We start from the raw sequence: 16245 nt of genomic DNA on the forward strand, positions 1-16245 counted from the left end.
ATAGAGCAATAGTCCAGCCCACTTTTGGATGGATGGATGGATGGATGGATGGATGGATGGATGGATGGATGGATGATCGATCAATGGGTATTAGGATGGATGGAAGATAGATAGATAGATAGATAGATAGATAGATAGATAGATAGATAGATAGATAGATAGATAGATAGATAGATAGATGGATGGATGGATGGATGGATGGATGGATGGATGGATGGATGGATGGATGGATGGATGGATGGTACATGGATGATCGATCAATGGGTATATGGATAGATAGATAGATAGATAGATAGATAGATAGATAGATAGATAGATAGATAGATAGATAGATAGATAGATAGATAGATAGATAGATAGATAGATAGATAGATAGATGGTATATGGATGGTACATGGATTGTACATGGATGGTGCATGGATGAATGGATGGTATATGGATGGATGGATGAATGGATGATCGATCAATGGGTATATGGATGGATAGATAGATAGATAGATAGATAGATAGATAGATAGATAGATAGATAGATAGATAGATAGATAGATAGATAGATAGATGGATGGATGGATGGATGGATGGATGGATGGATGGATGGATGGATGGATGGTAGGTACATGGATGATCGATCAATGGGTATATGGATGGATGATGGATGAATATATATATGGATTGATGGATTCATAAATGATATATGGATGGATTGAAAGTAAGATTGATTGATGATAAATGGATATACAGATGTATGGATGATATTTGGATAGATATAAATGGATGGTTATATGAATGGATATAAAGATTCACAATATACATTCACTATAAACTAAGTTGTGTGTACAAACAGATGTTTGATGTAATAGTACCTTAAAATGATATCGCAAATATGTATTTTGGCACATATTTAACATTGACACCAATATTTTTACAAGCAAAAGTCTGCCTCGCAAAATCTGTACATATGCAGAAATGTTAAGCTTCAAAAACAAATTTACATCATTTTGAGGAAAGTGTGAGGGGTTGCCAGGGCATTGCTCAGTGTTTGTTAAAGGTTTCTGAGTGCAATGTTATGTGGTTGCTAGGGTGATTTAGGGTGTATATCTATAGGATTTTTTTGCCCATTTTATTGTCAGGCCAGGCGAAAATCTTCTGATCCCTTAGAAAATAAATAGCACACGTCTCCTGAACAAGTCACTAAAATTGAGGTGTCATTAATGTATTCAGCACAAAAAAATGCAGGATAAATTATGTGCCCAAGTTTAAAACTTAGGGGTTTATTCATATCCGTATTTAACAAAAAATCATTATGACATGCATACTATGAAACTTTTAGCTTAGAGAATACCTTTATAATTCCCTCACCTTCATTTTGTTCATGCTCAAAAGATATTGAATTCTGAATGACCTGTCTCATAAGTACAGTCATGATTTTTAAAGGGTTGGTTGTTATCATAGCCTCTAAAATAGCTTCGAATTGACCAGGCATTTGTCACATCACAAGGTCACTGGCCACTGGATTGTACCTGGAGTAAATTATCCCCAGTTCGTACCAACATAATCATGTTCAGTGCAGCTATTTCACCAGCATCTTGAGAGCGGTGGCAGCTGAGGTCGAAAAGAACAGCAAATCAGCTGTGTTTTAGCGAGGCCAAATGAGTGATTACTGCCCAACTCCTGTCATAATTCACCATGACCTCAATATGCCACCGATGCCTCTCGCTGACTGATTGTAGTTCAGGTGGTCTGCACTGATGTTAAGCGTAGTTAGAAAGAACTGCCTTTATCAGCCGCCTGTACAGAGCTCACACATTTGACAGATAATGCTAACATGCTAGATCAGGGGTTGGCTACCTTTTTCACATGGAGTATTATGTCATCCATTTTTCAAAAATCACGCAGAGGGGTAATCACTAGCACGCAAGCAACAGCAAGAGAGGAGCAGGCCATTTTATTTATTTATATGAGGTTTTTCTCATCTGACCTGCATTCCAATCTACATCATTGTGTAATCTTTCCTCTTGATCACGCAGCCTGTTTTCATCAGCTGAATGGGAGTGTGACAAGACAATCACAAGCCGATCAACAAGCCAATCACATCACAAGCCGATCAACTATTTAGCCCTTTTTGGTGAATCGCATCTGATAAATCCTAAAAATTTATTACCAGGTTAAATTTATATTTTGAATAGATGCATATTTTTGAACCCCACTAAATGGGTTTATATTTTCTCTTTTAATCGTTTAATGTAATTTTGAGAGTGACCATGGTTTATGGAGGGTGTACCTGTATGCTGAGTTGGAAATCTCTAGGATTAGTAGTGGTGTTTTCCTTATTGCATGACATTTTCTGAAAGCAATAAACAAATGAAACACGAAATATAGTCTGTCATCCGTGGAGCCTTACCGAAGCAAAGCGGGCACGTTTACTCACGCGATTATCTGAAAGTGAAGCACTGAGGCTGGTGATAACTTTTTGTTTATCCTCCCATTCAGTTCATGAAAATATGCTGTATGATCATGAGGAATGATTACATCAAGATGTAGATTGGAGTTCTGGTGCAAAATTTATATAAATAAAATTGTCTACTCGTCTCTTGCCCTTGCTGGCATACTAGTGATTTCCCCTCTGCATGCCAATGCTGGCACGAGTGCTGTAGTTTGCAGACCCCTGTGCTTGGTCATTGAAAACACCAGGGAAATCTAATTAGATGCATTGAAATCTGTTTGCAAATGTGTTTAGCAGTAGATCTACAACAAACTTTCTACTTTCTGGAGTTAAATGGCAGTTTTGCTTCATGATCCAGATTTTACATTTGACATCAAATGGTAACCTAACACAGTACCAACATCAACAAAAATGTACTTAAAATTACATTTTGAAAATTGTTAATATTACCATATAATGCATAAACCCAAACAAATGCAAAATTATTAACATTGACAAAACGTCTCGGTTACTGTTGTAACCTCCATTCCCTGATGGAGGGAACGGGATGTTGTGTCGATGAAGTGACACTAGGGGTCGGGGGGGGCGGAGGATTCCACTCCAGCCCGACGCTCAAGCATGGTTGGCAGCCATCCCAGCCAAGTCCTCCGCATCAGACAGGATGAGCCCACTCTCCGATGCTGCTATTGACTGCTCACAAGTCCCGAATGAGATCGCGAACCCACCCTGAGATGAGCATATGAGCGTGCTGGGGGAATGGGAGGTCTGTGGGGTTTTCGGTGGAGAAGCTCACATTGAGGTCCGCAAATGAAATAAAAAAAAATGAACCATCCACGAACGATGTCCCCGCGTTGGTAGCGCCCAGACATGTGAGACAGCGATCGTGGCCATCAGAAGTGGAGAGGTCGTGACCGCAACCAGGAATAATACACAAACGAAAAGGCAACTTGAAAAATATGCTTTCATAGGTGCCACACTTTTAGAAGGAAATATAGTTTTTAGAGGAAGAGTGAGTTGTTGCATTCGAGCTCCTTTTATACCCGTATGTCCACGTTAGTGGCATGCAAATTCAACTCGCCAATTTGTGTTTTGGGGCTCCCAAGAGTGACCCCTAGTGTCACTTCATCCACAAAACATCGAGTAAGTGACAGAAGGGGAACACAGAGTAGGAAAAGTGACAATTCTTGAATTTTCAATGATATCATGCCCTCAGGAGCCAATAATTTATCATATTATACAACACACATTTATCATATTTTATGCTGTATTTTTTATCAAGTTCTCTAGCTTTAAATGGAAAAAATATCAGAAGGTTTGAACTGATTCTCATTGATCTTACTTGATCTTTACCCCGGACACTTCTGTCAAGTGTTGTGCTCGTGAAAAGCAACAATAGGCAAAAATCCTGGACAATATCAAGTTCAGCAATTGCACAAAATTGCAACATTTGTGCAATGCAGTCATCAAATGAACTAGTTTGCAAAGCTGTTATGTAAGGACTGGTAGGGTAAGGCCAGAAAAAATACTCACACTTGTATGTTGCAGACACTTGTAGTTATTCAAGGTGATTTAATTCATCATTGCCTTCTGAAATAGATCAGAGCACAATAATGCAATGGAAGTACTAGCGATGAAACAGTTTGTGTAAAAAGAATATTCAGTGTTTGCCACCCATGGTTCAGTAAATGTTTGTGTAGTTCTTGTCATGTCTAAGGAAGTCTCTGAAACTATGAATATTAAAGGGGTCATGACATGAGAAACCAAATTTGCCTTGATCTTTTGGTATATAAGAGGTCTTTGTATCATTAAAACATCCTGCAAGTTTAATATTTTAAGACGTCCTCCCCATTCTAAACGAATCATTTATTTAATCAATCTCAAAATACAGCTCGTTCTGGATTCATGGTTAGAAGTGACGTGTCGGTTAGAAGTGACGTACCAGCGTTTGCATATGACCGCCTCCAGCACAAGATAACTACGCTTTAAGCGCAAGACAACTACGCTCATTTCAGTATCGCCGTGCGCCTCACAAGTGTTCAGTCGATGGACAGCGAGCTCTGACAGAGACTACTTGTGCACAGGAAAATTACGATGCCACACAGATGTGCTGTTCCTGGCTGTGGTCAAACAAAACCTCTGAATAAGCTGCCGAAAGATCCAGACGTCAGGGAAAAATGGATGCAGTTTATTTTTTGCGGACGTCCCAGTCACGGCAGTGTTAACTTAAGCGCTTTGTTCTGTACATTTTAAGGATGACTGTTTTGAGAACAAATCTCAATATGATGCTGGCTTTGCCAGAAAACTGTTGCTCAAAGATAAGTCCGTGCCGACTATTCTGGGAACAACGACGACGCAAACTGTAAGTAATCTATTTTAAACTTTAAACTACTTTTTAAAGCGCAATTTCATTCATTATGAATAATCACAGTGTTTTTACTTAGTTTACTTGCATATTGTTCTGGCTGGGGGCGTCAATAATTGATACATAGGCACTGACGTTAGCCAATCATAACAGTGGGCGTTAACACTGAAGTCTTAAATGGAAAACGCCCCAAAACAGACTGTTTGAATCAGAGGATGAGAAACAGGGTGGGAAAAGGTCATAAATCACTAGATTTTAAAAGTTTTTCTTAAAAAAAATATATTAATACTATAATTGCACCTAAGGGAACATAATAATACAATAAAAAAACCCATGTCATGACCCCTTTAAAAGTGTACAATTTGTAAGCTGTCTATTTTGAAGAGTAATTATTTACTACACAGACAGACTTTGAAAAGTCTTGGCCCGATTGAATGTTCGATCAATGTAAGTCTATGGTATTTTTCTCATTTCTGATTGTCCGCTTTATTAAATTTGTAATGCAGATCAGTTAGAAAGTCATAGCATCCCAAGTCAGAACAGTTTGAAAGTCTGTACCAAGTTTGGAGGATCTAGATTGAAAGCTCTAGGAGGGGTAGCAGTTGATCATTTTGATCTTGGGTTAGGGATATTGGAAAAACATAATTGCGTTAATCCTCTGAATCAGCAGAGATTATTTGGACTATTTTGTCAGAACATGTGTATTAAAATGAACAGGAGAACACCCAATTTGGCCGATGCAGAGTCCTGCCTTACAAGTAAAAGAGCCAATCATACAAATATTGCCAGTTGTCAGTTACTTCAAGAACATGCAAGTGCATTAGCTGGAAAAATAGCATTTTGTTTTTCCTTCATCTGAGCTAAAGCAAAAATTATTATACCATAGTTATCATATTGTCATATCATAATTTTAAGTATGTAAATTGATTGTAATCCTGACCAACCATTTTGGAGATTTTGTTCTTCCCCATTCAAGCAGATATAGATCTTTGAACCACTACAACCCTAGTAAGTACACATTGCATTAGCGAGGTGCTATAGTGGGTATTACTGTCAGTTATGTCAACCACTGCCATGGTGGAGCAACAGTTTGAAGAATCTTGTTGAGCTCTTGGTTAAAGTTAGTTCCACTTTAATGTCACAGATATTTGAAGGTAACTCTATTGTCCCCTCGAGGACTGAAGCTTGTTACCACCACAGTAACATGCAAATGTGTGTTAAAGGTTGTTCCAAATCTGCACAAATTTCTTCCTCTGTGGAACACAAAAATAGAGGTTTGCCAGAATTTTAGCACTTGCAATGTATTGGCCAAGCATTCTTGTACTTGGGTAGAGTATTTTTCTGGCCTAATACTGTGTGTTATCCGCAGTGCACTGAGAGCTGAAAGCTTGACCATTAGAGCTAGAGGAAGGAATAAGATAGAGTCTTGCCTTCCGATCCCCAGGTGGGCATCTTTCATCCTTGAGACACCCTGTGAATGCTTCGGAGAGAGAGTCGATATCCTTGACATCTGCTCTCTCTCTCCCTGGGAGTCTGGCCACAGGCCTGTCCCAAGCTCTTGCGGTGGAGTGTCCCAAAAAGCAAAAAGAGTTGTGCTATTTTTACCCTTTCTCTGTGACAAACACATATACAGTATACACATTTGTCAGACGTGTTAACTGTATACCAGCACTGCGTCTGACAGCACACTACCAGCCATTTTCCCGAACCTTCTCAACAGAGGAGCAATTGCGAAAATGAAAGGTTACGCAGGTTAGTTAGATTGGAAATATCACACTCTGCCCATCTGCAAGGTGAGAGCTCTGGATATTTGAACTGCCTCGATTTCTCTTCATCGCCTGGCCTCTGGAAAGTTATCTTTGGGGAAATGAGTAGAGCTAAGTAGTGGGTAAATTTCCTGAGTGTGCACTGAGCCTACAAAGAAAAGGCGGGCTATGGATCAATTGTGTAGTTAGGTAAGAAAGTGCCTGGAGGATGTTGAGGCAGGAAGCAGAACACAGCTCTAGTACAAGCACAAAAGTAAAAAATAACTTTTTTGGGTTAGGCAATTAGGGTTGGGAAACTGGAAACCTGTTCTGAGTTGTTTTCTTTTTAATGATTATGAAACCAAATGATTTTCATGACTTTCGGTTTTCTAACGTGAATTGTTTATCAATTATAGCATAGGTAACACCATACTAAAATACTGTGACTGTGTTTCCTGCCCTACTGATTAGCAGCACTCGCAAGACTACTATTTCAGTCAGAAGCACAAAACATAGCGCAAGCAAAGTAGCCCGGTTTCCAAACAAATTAATCTTACGAGTCAGTACTTTTATGTATATGGTGCAATCAGTGTAGCCCAATTCCCGAGTGAATTACCCTTTTGAGTCGGACCTTTTGAATCTACACCACAAATATTTAGCACCACCTCCCGAACTAATAGCTCTTATCCGTCTTTTTGTTTTTATCTACACTTCAAAATATGCATCGTTACCTCTGGAACAAACATCACTCATGAGCTGGTTCTTTTCAGTGAATCAGAAACTTGAACCCCAAGAACTGAATCAAGAAATGTTACTGGGTTTTGTGTTCTTAAGGCTTGGGAAGCATAAATCTGAGTAGTTACTGTACCTGATGGTTGTTGATATGACAGTGTGTAGTTAAAAATACACATTGTGAAAAACATTCTTCCTCAAAAGTACTAAAAGAATTGTTAATTCCCATTCCTATATGTGATACTGGTCCCTCAGATGTGCAGCACCCTAGTTTCTTACATAATTTCCAATGCATTTATAATAATTTAACAGGAGCATGTACATCTAGGCTCACCTGGGTATTTCTAGAGTCCCTCCAGTATTGTGTGAAATATTGCATACAGAGCCACTAGCTGTGATTGCTTTCACTACAGAGTGGTGGTATAGTAATAGTAATATTGAGCGGCCATTAGTGTAGGAGTGCAGCCAAAACGGTTCTCGCTTCAAGGAAGTGAGTGGTTCGTATGCTTCCTTCTCATTGCCGTGCACCCTTGGTTTTTGGTGGAGATGGAGTAGGCGTGTAAGTGTAGTACAAGAATTAGATTGCTTTTGCAACTTCTTATCAGAGATCTGCGGTTTAGACAGCAGAATGTCTGTCAGAGGGTTTGACTGCTCACATACAAATATTAAAACTTCCATCTCTGCACATTCAGATATGCATCTGGTCTTGACACAAATGTGGGTGTAGATCATAGCCGTGAACATGAACGTAGCAGTGAAGGGGATGAAATTATGGTGCATTTTTCAGCCCCATGGCAATCTGTGCCCATGTTTGTGTAATGAATTGGTTTAATCATAGTCTGGATTCTACATTTGCATTGGCAGAAATTATTATCCGAGATCAATGCAAACAAACTCTCTGTAAAATATTTAGACCTGAATGGATTATGCTGGTCATTAAAGTATCTTATTTGCCAAACACATAAATGTAAATGGCGTGTTGAATAAAAACAGTCCTGTCCATGTTTTAAATGTGACTTCTGTAATCATTGCATCTTGGTGTTGAGCCTTAAAACTATTTTTTTTTCCTATTGCTGCAGGACTGTTTCATCGTGCCATAATCCAGAGTGGATCGGCTTTGTCCAGCTGGGCCGTCAACTACCAGCCGGTGAAGTACACAAGGCTGCTGGCAGAAAAAGTTGGCTGTAATGTGCTGGACACGCTAGACATGGTGGATTGCCTGAGAAAGAAAAGTGCACGAGAATTAGTGGAACAAGACATCCAGCCGGCGAGATACCACGTTGCCTTTGGGCCAGTCATTGATGGCGATGTCATTCCTGATGACCCTGAGATCCTCATGGAGCAGGGCGAGTTTCTCAACTACGACATTATGCTGGGTGTCAACCAGGGCGAGGGTCTGCGCTTCGTGGAGAACGTTGTGGACTCTGAAGATGGGGTCTCGGGCAATGATTTTGACTTCTCAGTCTCAGACTTCGTGGATAGTTTATATGGGTACCCAGAGGGGAAGGATACACTCCGTGAGACCATTAAGTTCATGTACACGGACTGGGCGGATAGAGATAACCCAGAGACACGGCGTAAGACTCTGGTGGCACTCTTTACCGATCATCAGTGGGTGGAGCCCTCTGTGGTAACGGCAGATCTTCACGCTCGGTATGGTTCCCCCACTTACTTCTACGCCTTCTATCACCACTGCCAGAGCCTGATGAAGCCAGCCTGGTCTGATGCAGCCCACGGAGACGAGGTGCCCTACGTCTTTGGTATCCCCATGGTTGGCCCGACTGACCTCTTCCCCTGCAACTTCTCCAAAAATGATGTCATGCTCAGTGCAGTCGTCATGACATATTGGACGAACTTTGCCAAAACTGGGTAAGTGCTTACCTTTACCAATAATACAGTATGTATGGGGCCTGTGCAGTTGGAGCATTGAATGGGGTAAATAGTTGTCAGCAATGACCAATGAATTGGCTGCAGGATGACTTGTATCCCCCTGCTCACTATGGCCAATATATAGTATAATAAGAATGTTTTTATCAAAATTAATAGAAATAGAATATCCACATTATTCATTGACAAGGCCATTCTTGGGATACTAACAGTTATTAAATCTTTGTGTCCATGTTCATTCATGAATTTCTGAAAAACATTTATAGTTTAAAGTTTTCTAAAAAAAAAAACATATTTAATAGCATTAAAAATGTTCAGAGGTGTAACCATCAATTAATTAAAATGTATTAGAATGTTTTCCTTGCACCTTCAGTACATGTGAATGTACAAAAATTTTTGTTTTTGATTTTTGTCAGAAATACCAAAACGTTTTCTTTGGGTCACTCAAACACAGGCCAGACAACAGTGAATCGTGACACAATGTCATGGATTCGATTCCCAGGGAACTTGTATGCTGTTAAAATGTATAGCCTACCTTAAGGCACCGTACATTGATTTGGATAAAAGCATCTGCTTAATGAATATGAAAATATCTGTGTACCACCTGTTGAACATGCATAACACAGTACCTCATATACCACTTAGCATGGCTATTTATGATTGCCTGCGGTATTGTCTATTGTTTAGTGCCTACTTTATGAATGGGAGCGTGTTCAGAGAGGATTATCAGTGGAACTTATTGTATTTCTAGCCCTAAGCAATATCAATCAAAACCCCTCTCTTCAGTTGATCAGTGCCGCCGCAGGTGACCGCATCCCCAGCAACACCTCCGACCTTCATCCACCTCCCTTTCCTGCTCAATTCTGCCCAGAGCGCAAAGCAGTATAGATCTGTATGAGGAGTGCTTGTAATCAGCTCTAACAACACAAATCTAATTTGACAAGCGCTGTTACTGAGAAGAATTGATTGGCCCTACTGCTGCTGCTTCTCCATTTTTACCAGTCACATTAAAAATGACACCCCCTGACATTTATAAATCATTCCTTAACTGTTAAGTGCACACAAGGGGTTGCCAAAAATGAGATGCACAGAGTGGAAATGCTAATGGACGAGTACTGCAGGCTATTTTTTAAGACTGAATGCTCAAGTCAACATTCTGCAGAATTCTTCAGAACAACATCTGTCCAGAAAATATCAGATTATCTTGAGGGCATATTGTGCATTGAACTTTGATTTTGCCTCTTATGGTAAGGTAATAACTCGAGACAGACTTTCTCAGTTAAACTCTAAAAGACCCCATGAAGTGGTTTGACGAATGTAGTTATTCCTGTGTTGACGTATTTCCTATTGAAACAGAAAGCTGGGTTGGATTATATTTAAAAAATCCAATGTCTTTTAATTTACATTTTACATCCCGGCAAAACCTCACATGACAGCTTAACATGTACGAAACGTAAGCAATGAAGACACTCTCAAATGAATAAACTTCCTTTGCAACCAATATTCAAAGATATAGCCTTAGTCATTTGTCCATAAAATAATCTCCTACAGAGGAACGTTGTGACCTCTGCATCCTCTCTGCCATTTGAAAAGCTTCCCCTCAGAAATACTATTATGTAAAAGTATTTATCATATGAAAAATACTATATAGTCTTGCAGTCACTCCGCTAATGCTTTTCCATTTGACTGACATTATGGAATCAGATTGAGACAGTAGTGACGTGATTGTGAGTTTTTGATATTACAGGCCTGTATAGTTGCTTCAGTTGTTTGACTCTATTGTAAGACGTGGATTATACTTGATACTGCTTAGCAGTCGGCTAGTAAAGTGCAACGGATTAGCTGTCAAGAAAATGAACTTCACAATCTCACAAATGCACAAATCATGACTTGCATCTTAGAGGAGTATCTCACTGAAAAATGTCAATTCTGTCATGCCGTTCCACACCTGTATGACTTTTTTTCTCCAAGTATCACGAAAGGATACATTTTAAAGCAACGTACTGGGTACTCTTTTCCATGCATTTACAATGAATGGGAATTAGAGCTATTTAAGCTTTAAAAAAAGATGCAAAAGCTCCATAAAAGTTGAATTAAGGTGTTCTACATGACTCATGCTATACAGTATATTCAAGTAAGTCTTCTGAGTAGGTAGATTGTTATATCGGTTTTACTTATTAATCGGTGACGATAGTTGCTTTTTGGAATTATCGGTTATCTGCAAAAAATGTATGCCAATAGTTGCCGATAATTGTTATTATTATTAGTGGTGCTTGCCAAAGGCAAGGCATCACTATTGTTATTCACCATACTTATTAGTGGTGCTTGCCAAAGGCAAGGCATCACTATTGTTATTCACCATACTTATTAGTGGTGCTTTCAAAGCATCACTATTGTAATCTCACATACTTATTATTTTTATTTTTATATCTCCGTACAAAACTTCGGCACCTAACTCGTCCCGCACCGTTTGGCGTAGACCCACGAATGAGGTGTCAAATCGAACGGCCTATTGATGACACGTGTGCTATGACTTTTATAAGCGATCGGGGGTATGGTATTTGCCCCAGGGGCAAAAAAGCGGCCGAAAAATCCCATAGACTTAACATTGCGACAAACTTTGACGCGTCACAGCTCCGATCGAGGATTTTACAGAAACGTGTGATTTGCCACATTTGAAGAGGCTGGCAGGCTCTGTAAGAGCATACCTCAATATGGGGTAAAAGTTGCACCCCTGGGGGGCAGGAGCTGCCCAAAAATGCCCCAAATGACTTATAATGGTGTAGGACGGCCCATGAAATGAAATGGCATAGGGATTTTGTATTGAACATAGCTCTGGATCACAGTGTCATAGAGACGAGGGGGTGGGCTCATTTTACTCAGATGACCAATCAGTCTCTCAGGATCATTGTGAAGCTATCAAGCCACGCCCTAGCAACCATTTAGAGCACCTTAGCAACAAGTCCCATAGACTTCTATTGAAACAGATCAAAGGGATATCTCCGGATAGAAGTGTCATAGAAACACAAGGGTGGTCTCGTTCGACTCGGGACAGCAAACAGCCAATCACGAATCACCTCAACACTTCCTAGCCCCTCCCTAGCAACCATTGTCGAGCACCTTAGCAACCAAAATCCATAGAGGGATATCTTCCATTCTGAATGTCACAGAGGCATGGGAGTTGGTTTATATCATTCATACTGACAAGCAGCCTTTGCAGTTTCATGATTGGCAGCTGCCAAGCCACTCCCTAGCAACTAAACAGAGTGCCCTAGCAACTGAGTAACAAATCACTTATTTCTGAACCAGAAAATCGTACAGACTTCTGGGTTGATTTATTTCAACCAGGATGGCAAGGAGACTTCATTAGTATCACTATGGTAACTGCCTAGCAACCAGATGGGGTTACCCTAGCAACCGAGCAACAAATCACATATCTCTGCACCAGAAAACACTACAGACTTCCGGGTTGACTTATTTCACTCAGGATGGAAAGGAGCCATGTATTGTATTACCTTGGTAACTGCATAGCAACCACATGGGCTTACCCTAGCAACCAAGTAACAAATCACATATTTCTGCACCAGAAAATCGTACAGACTTCTGTGTTGATTTATTTATGACCATAATTTTTGCTCTTTTCAAGTTATAACATGCTGTTTGACGAGTTTTGCCACGGCAAGCACCACTCACATTTTCTTCAGGAAATGTACCTATCTAGTTATTATTATTATTACCCTATTTCTGCTCTGGAAGATTCTACAGTTAGAATGGCTTGGTTCTACAGTATAACAGCGTCTTCTTTAGGTGAAATAAAACAAACACTGATAATCACTTAAATCATTGAAAATATTCATCCATATTTTTATCCTCACTTCAATGCATAGTTTGTTATTTTGATTAGATAATCAAGCGTCTTAAATTTAAGCAAAAACATGCAAGGAAAATTGACTCTATATGGAAACCTGCCCTGTCAGCACATATATCATGTCCAGCGTTATGCACAAAGTCGTAGTTTTTCTGGGTTTTAATGGGAATTTGGTTACATTCATATAAATCAATTTTAAAACCAATCAGCCAATTAATCGGTTATCGTATCTGCAAAATCCACTATCGGTCAACCTCTACTAAGCCAAGTTGTACAGTACGATTAATTTGTATAAGGAACAGGCCAAATTTAAGTTGTTCACTTACAATTTTGAAAAATCCACTCTAACTCTCCTTTGTGCATTTATGAGTTAATTACAGAAGTAGCAATGCCTTATTAGTGAACAAAACTAATTTTGTTTTTTTATAAAAATGAATGTGTTATTATGTTTTAAATAATTCAGTGAACCTATCTGACTCAAAATAATGATTTATTCATGATTTGCAACTTCTCTAATGTGTTATCTATAGCTATAGGGTCTATTCCTCACACAAAGCTACCATATGTCTTCAAAAGAATTGCAATATAGAAATATTGCAATGCATCCTTTTTGAAGCTTCAAAGCTCTAGTTCCCATTCATTGCAATTGCATGGCAAAGAGAGATGAGCGATCCTTTAAAATTGTCCTTTTGTGTCTGGGTTTGGAACAGAACTTTCATTTGTAGGAGAACTATCCATTAAGCTAGCAAACTCTCCGGTTTTGTCTTAGTGCATTCTGAAGAACAGCCACAAATATGCACTCAGCTTCACAACGTGTTCTAGATTGCACTTCTTGGCATCTTTCTAAATTCTACATTTGTACCAGAGTCAGATACATGTAAATATGGAGCCTAGAGCTGGATATACGTATACATTATGTTGAGCTTTTGCCGCTTAATGTCAACAGCATGTATCATTCCCCACAATGAAATTCTTCTTTCCGCTTCATGGTGCTTACAAGCAGTCGTGTTTTTCTGCTTACAAGTCCCTGCAGTAGGAATAGAGCATGAAAACAACCATTTACTGTGAAATCTGGGTGGAAAGCCATGTTTGACAAAAGACTAGGGTAAGTGAAGTGACAAAGTAACAAATGTTCCCTTAGTGCCAGGCCTGAAAATGAACCCCACAGATACAGGCCAATAGATAAATATAGTAAATAGAGAGTAAATATGTGGAGCCTATTTGGGTCACTCTAAGTTAGTGTTGAAAACCACGTCTGAGCAGTTCTACATTCAATAAATTAAATAAAATAAATGTTGTATTAAAGTAAACCCATTTATTTCACAGTGGCATGCCTTAGCATCCAAATTAATTTCTCAAGTGGGACCCAATGGCTAGTGGTCTTCTGTGACACAAAAGCATCCAAGAACCTTTTACACACTTGATAACTGAATTGTTGGTGCATATCACCTTTGTTCAGGCTACAAATGGGCCTCAAATACCGCTGTCTGCATTTCTATAGAGACCGTCCTGTTAACAATTGATGGGCAAGGGGCTGTTTCCTTTCGATTCTTCTTCTGTGTCATTCAGCCTCCAGTCAAACAGACCATGCTGTGCTGAGCTAGAGGGAGTGCTGAGCACAATACTGTTGTGCTTTTGCTTTTGTCTGCCCATTTTCTCTTAGTCTCACCTCATACTTTCTTGTAACAAGAACACAAGCCACTCAGAATGCTGAGCCCTGCTGAGATGAATTCAGATATTTCTGTTTGAAACAATTTTTCATGACTTCATGGGAGATTGTGCAACTCCTCCACACTGAGAATAAAACATGACTAATCAATAATCAATTCTCTGTTACAAAATCTAGTGAGCTGCCTTTGTAGGCTGCATTTGTACCTAATATTTGTGATTGTGCTATGTTTGCTTAATAAAGTCCTATTATTACTATTATTAGCTTAGCAGCATGATACTCTATTGGGATCACTTGTAAGGGTATCTTGTGCGCTATCCTCAAGGAGCACTATAAGTTGCTGTCTATGTTGAAAAACTAAGTTGGTTTGTTGGTCTTATCTGGTTTTAAGTGGTCTAGCTGATCTCCCAGCCTGGCCAAGTTGGTCTTCAGCTGATTTAAATGGTCAGAACTGCAAAAAAAGTTTTTAACTTTTAAATTAATTTTTTCTCCTTACCCATTGGCATATTATTTTTCTTGTTATAAGCATAGACAACATTTAAAAAAAAAATTTTAGAATTCATTGATAAAAAGCCAAAAAATCTGATGTTAAGTAAATGGATCTTGTATCAAGAATGTCTTGATATTTTTACAGGAAAATAAGACAAAAATACTCAATTAGAAAATGTTTTTTGTTTTTATGCAGAGCCATCTGGCTTCAATACCTGACAACAAAAACCACACTACGACTACTGTGGGAGACCAACAAATCAGCTTAGGCTGGTTTAAGCTGTTTTTTCTGCTGGGAAGCGTTCTGTATCTATCACTTATGAGAGTCCATTTCAGTTAGGATGCTGGCCTAGTAGGCAGCTGCCTATGTAGGCAGTAGGCAGCTGCCTATGTAGGCAGTAGGCAGCGAAACAGCTCAATAGGTTTTGGAATGGAGCCAACATGTCTCCAATCATATCCGCTGTGTGATTGTGAAAACAAAAACAATAATTTCAACGCTGCATCTTAATGAGCAGTTTTCCCCAAGTCTTTTGAACATCAGTTGAACCTGCTGCCCAAGGCTGCGTGATTTTCTTTCTATAGCTTTGAGCTAAATTGCTTCTCGTATCCGCTTGCTTTGTCTTCCCTAAGAATACTGCAAGTTCAATTGGGAATTAAAAAGGATTGTGTTTGGTTTGTGTAACAGTCTCAAGGCCCACTCAATTAAGCCCAGCACTTGATATGAAACGTGCTGCCAATATACGGATGTGCATTAGAGAAGTAAGGAAGCTACAAGCATATTGAGGGGCCCTGAATGCCCATGATGAAGAGCCCACGCTGCATGTAGAATGTAGAAGTTGAAGTGCCATCAGTGAAAAACCAAAAGATGCAAAGAAGCACCCACCCTCAGAACGATCCAGTGCTGGTTGGACCAATTATATTCTATACTAGAGGACTGTTTTGATCACACAGACTGGGAGATGTTCCGGTCCGCCTCTGATGACGACATCGAGGTCTACACTGATACTGTAATGTGTTTCATCAGAACGTGCATAGATGATGTAGTGCTGA

General features: G+C 39.5%; 1 protein-coding gene across 2 annotated transcripts in view; it reads left to right on the top strand.

Moving 5' to 3' along the window:
• The window catches only part of LOC127662999 (neuroligin-3-like), a 214344-nt gene that overhangs the window by 183361 nt on the left and 14738 nt on the right, over positions 1-16245 (top strand). For both annotated transcript variants that reach the window (XM_052154373.1, XM_052154374.1), the window contains one exon: positions 8362-9151. In XM_052154373.1, coding sequence (XP_052010333.1) covers positions 8362-9151 — 790 coding nt within the window. The remainder of the gene's footprint in view (positions 1-8361; positions 9152-16245) is intronic.

This window comes from Xyrauchen texanus, chromosome 23 (assembly GCF_025860055.1).
Source record: "Xyrauchen texanus isolate HMW12.3.18 chromosome 23, RBS_HiC_50CHRs, whole genome shotgun sequence".
In the NCBI taxonomy this organism is placed as follows: Eukaryota; Metazoa; Chordata; class Actinopteri; order Cypriniformes; family Catostomidae; genus Xyrauchen; species Xyrauchen texanus.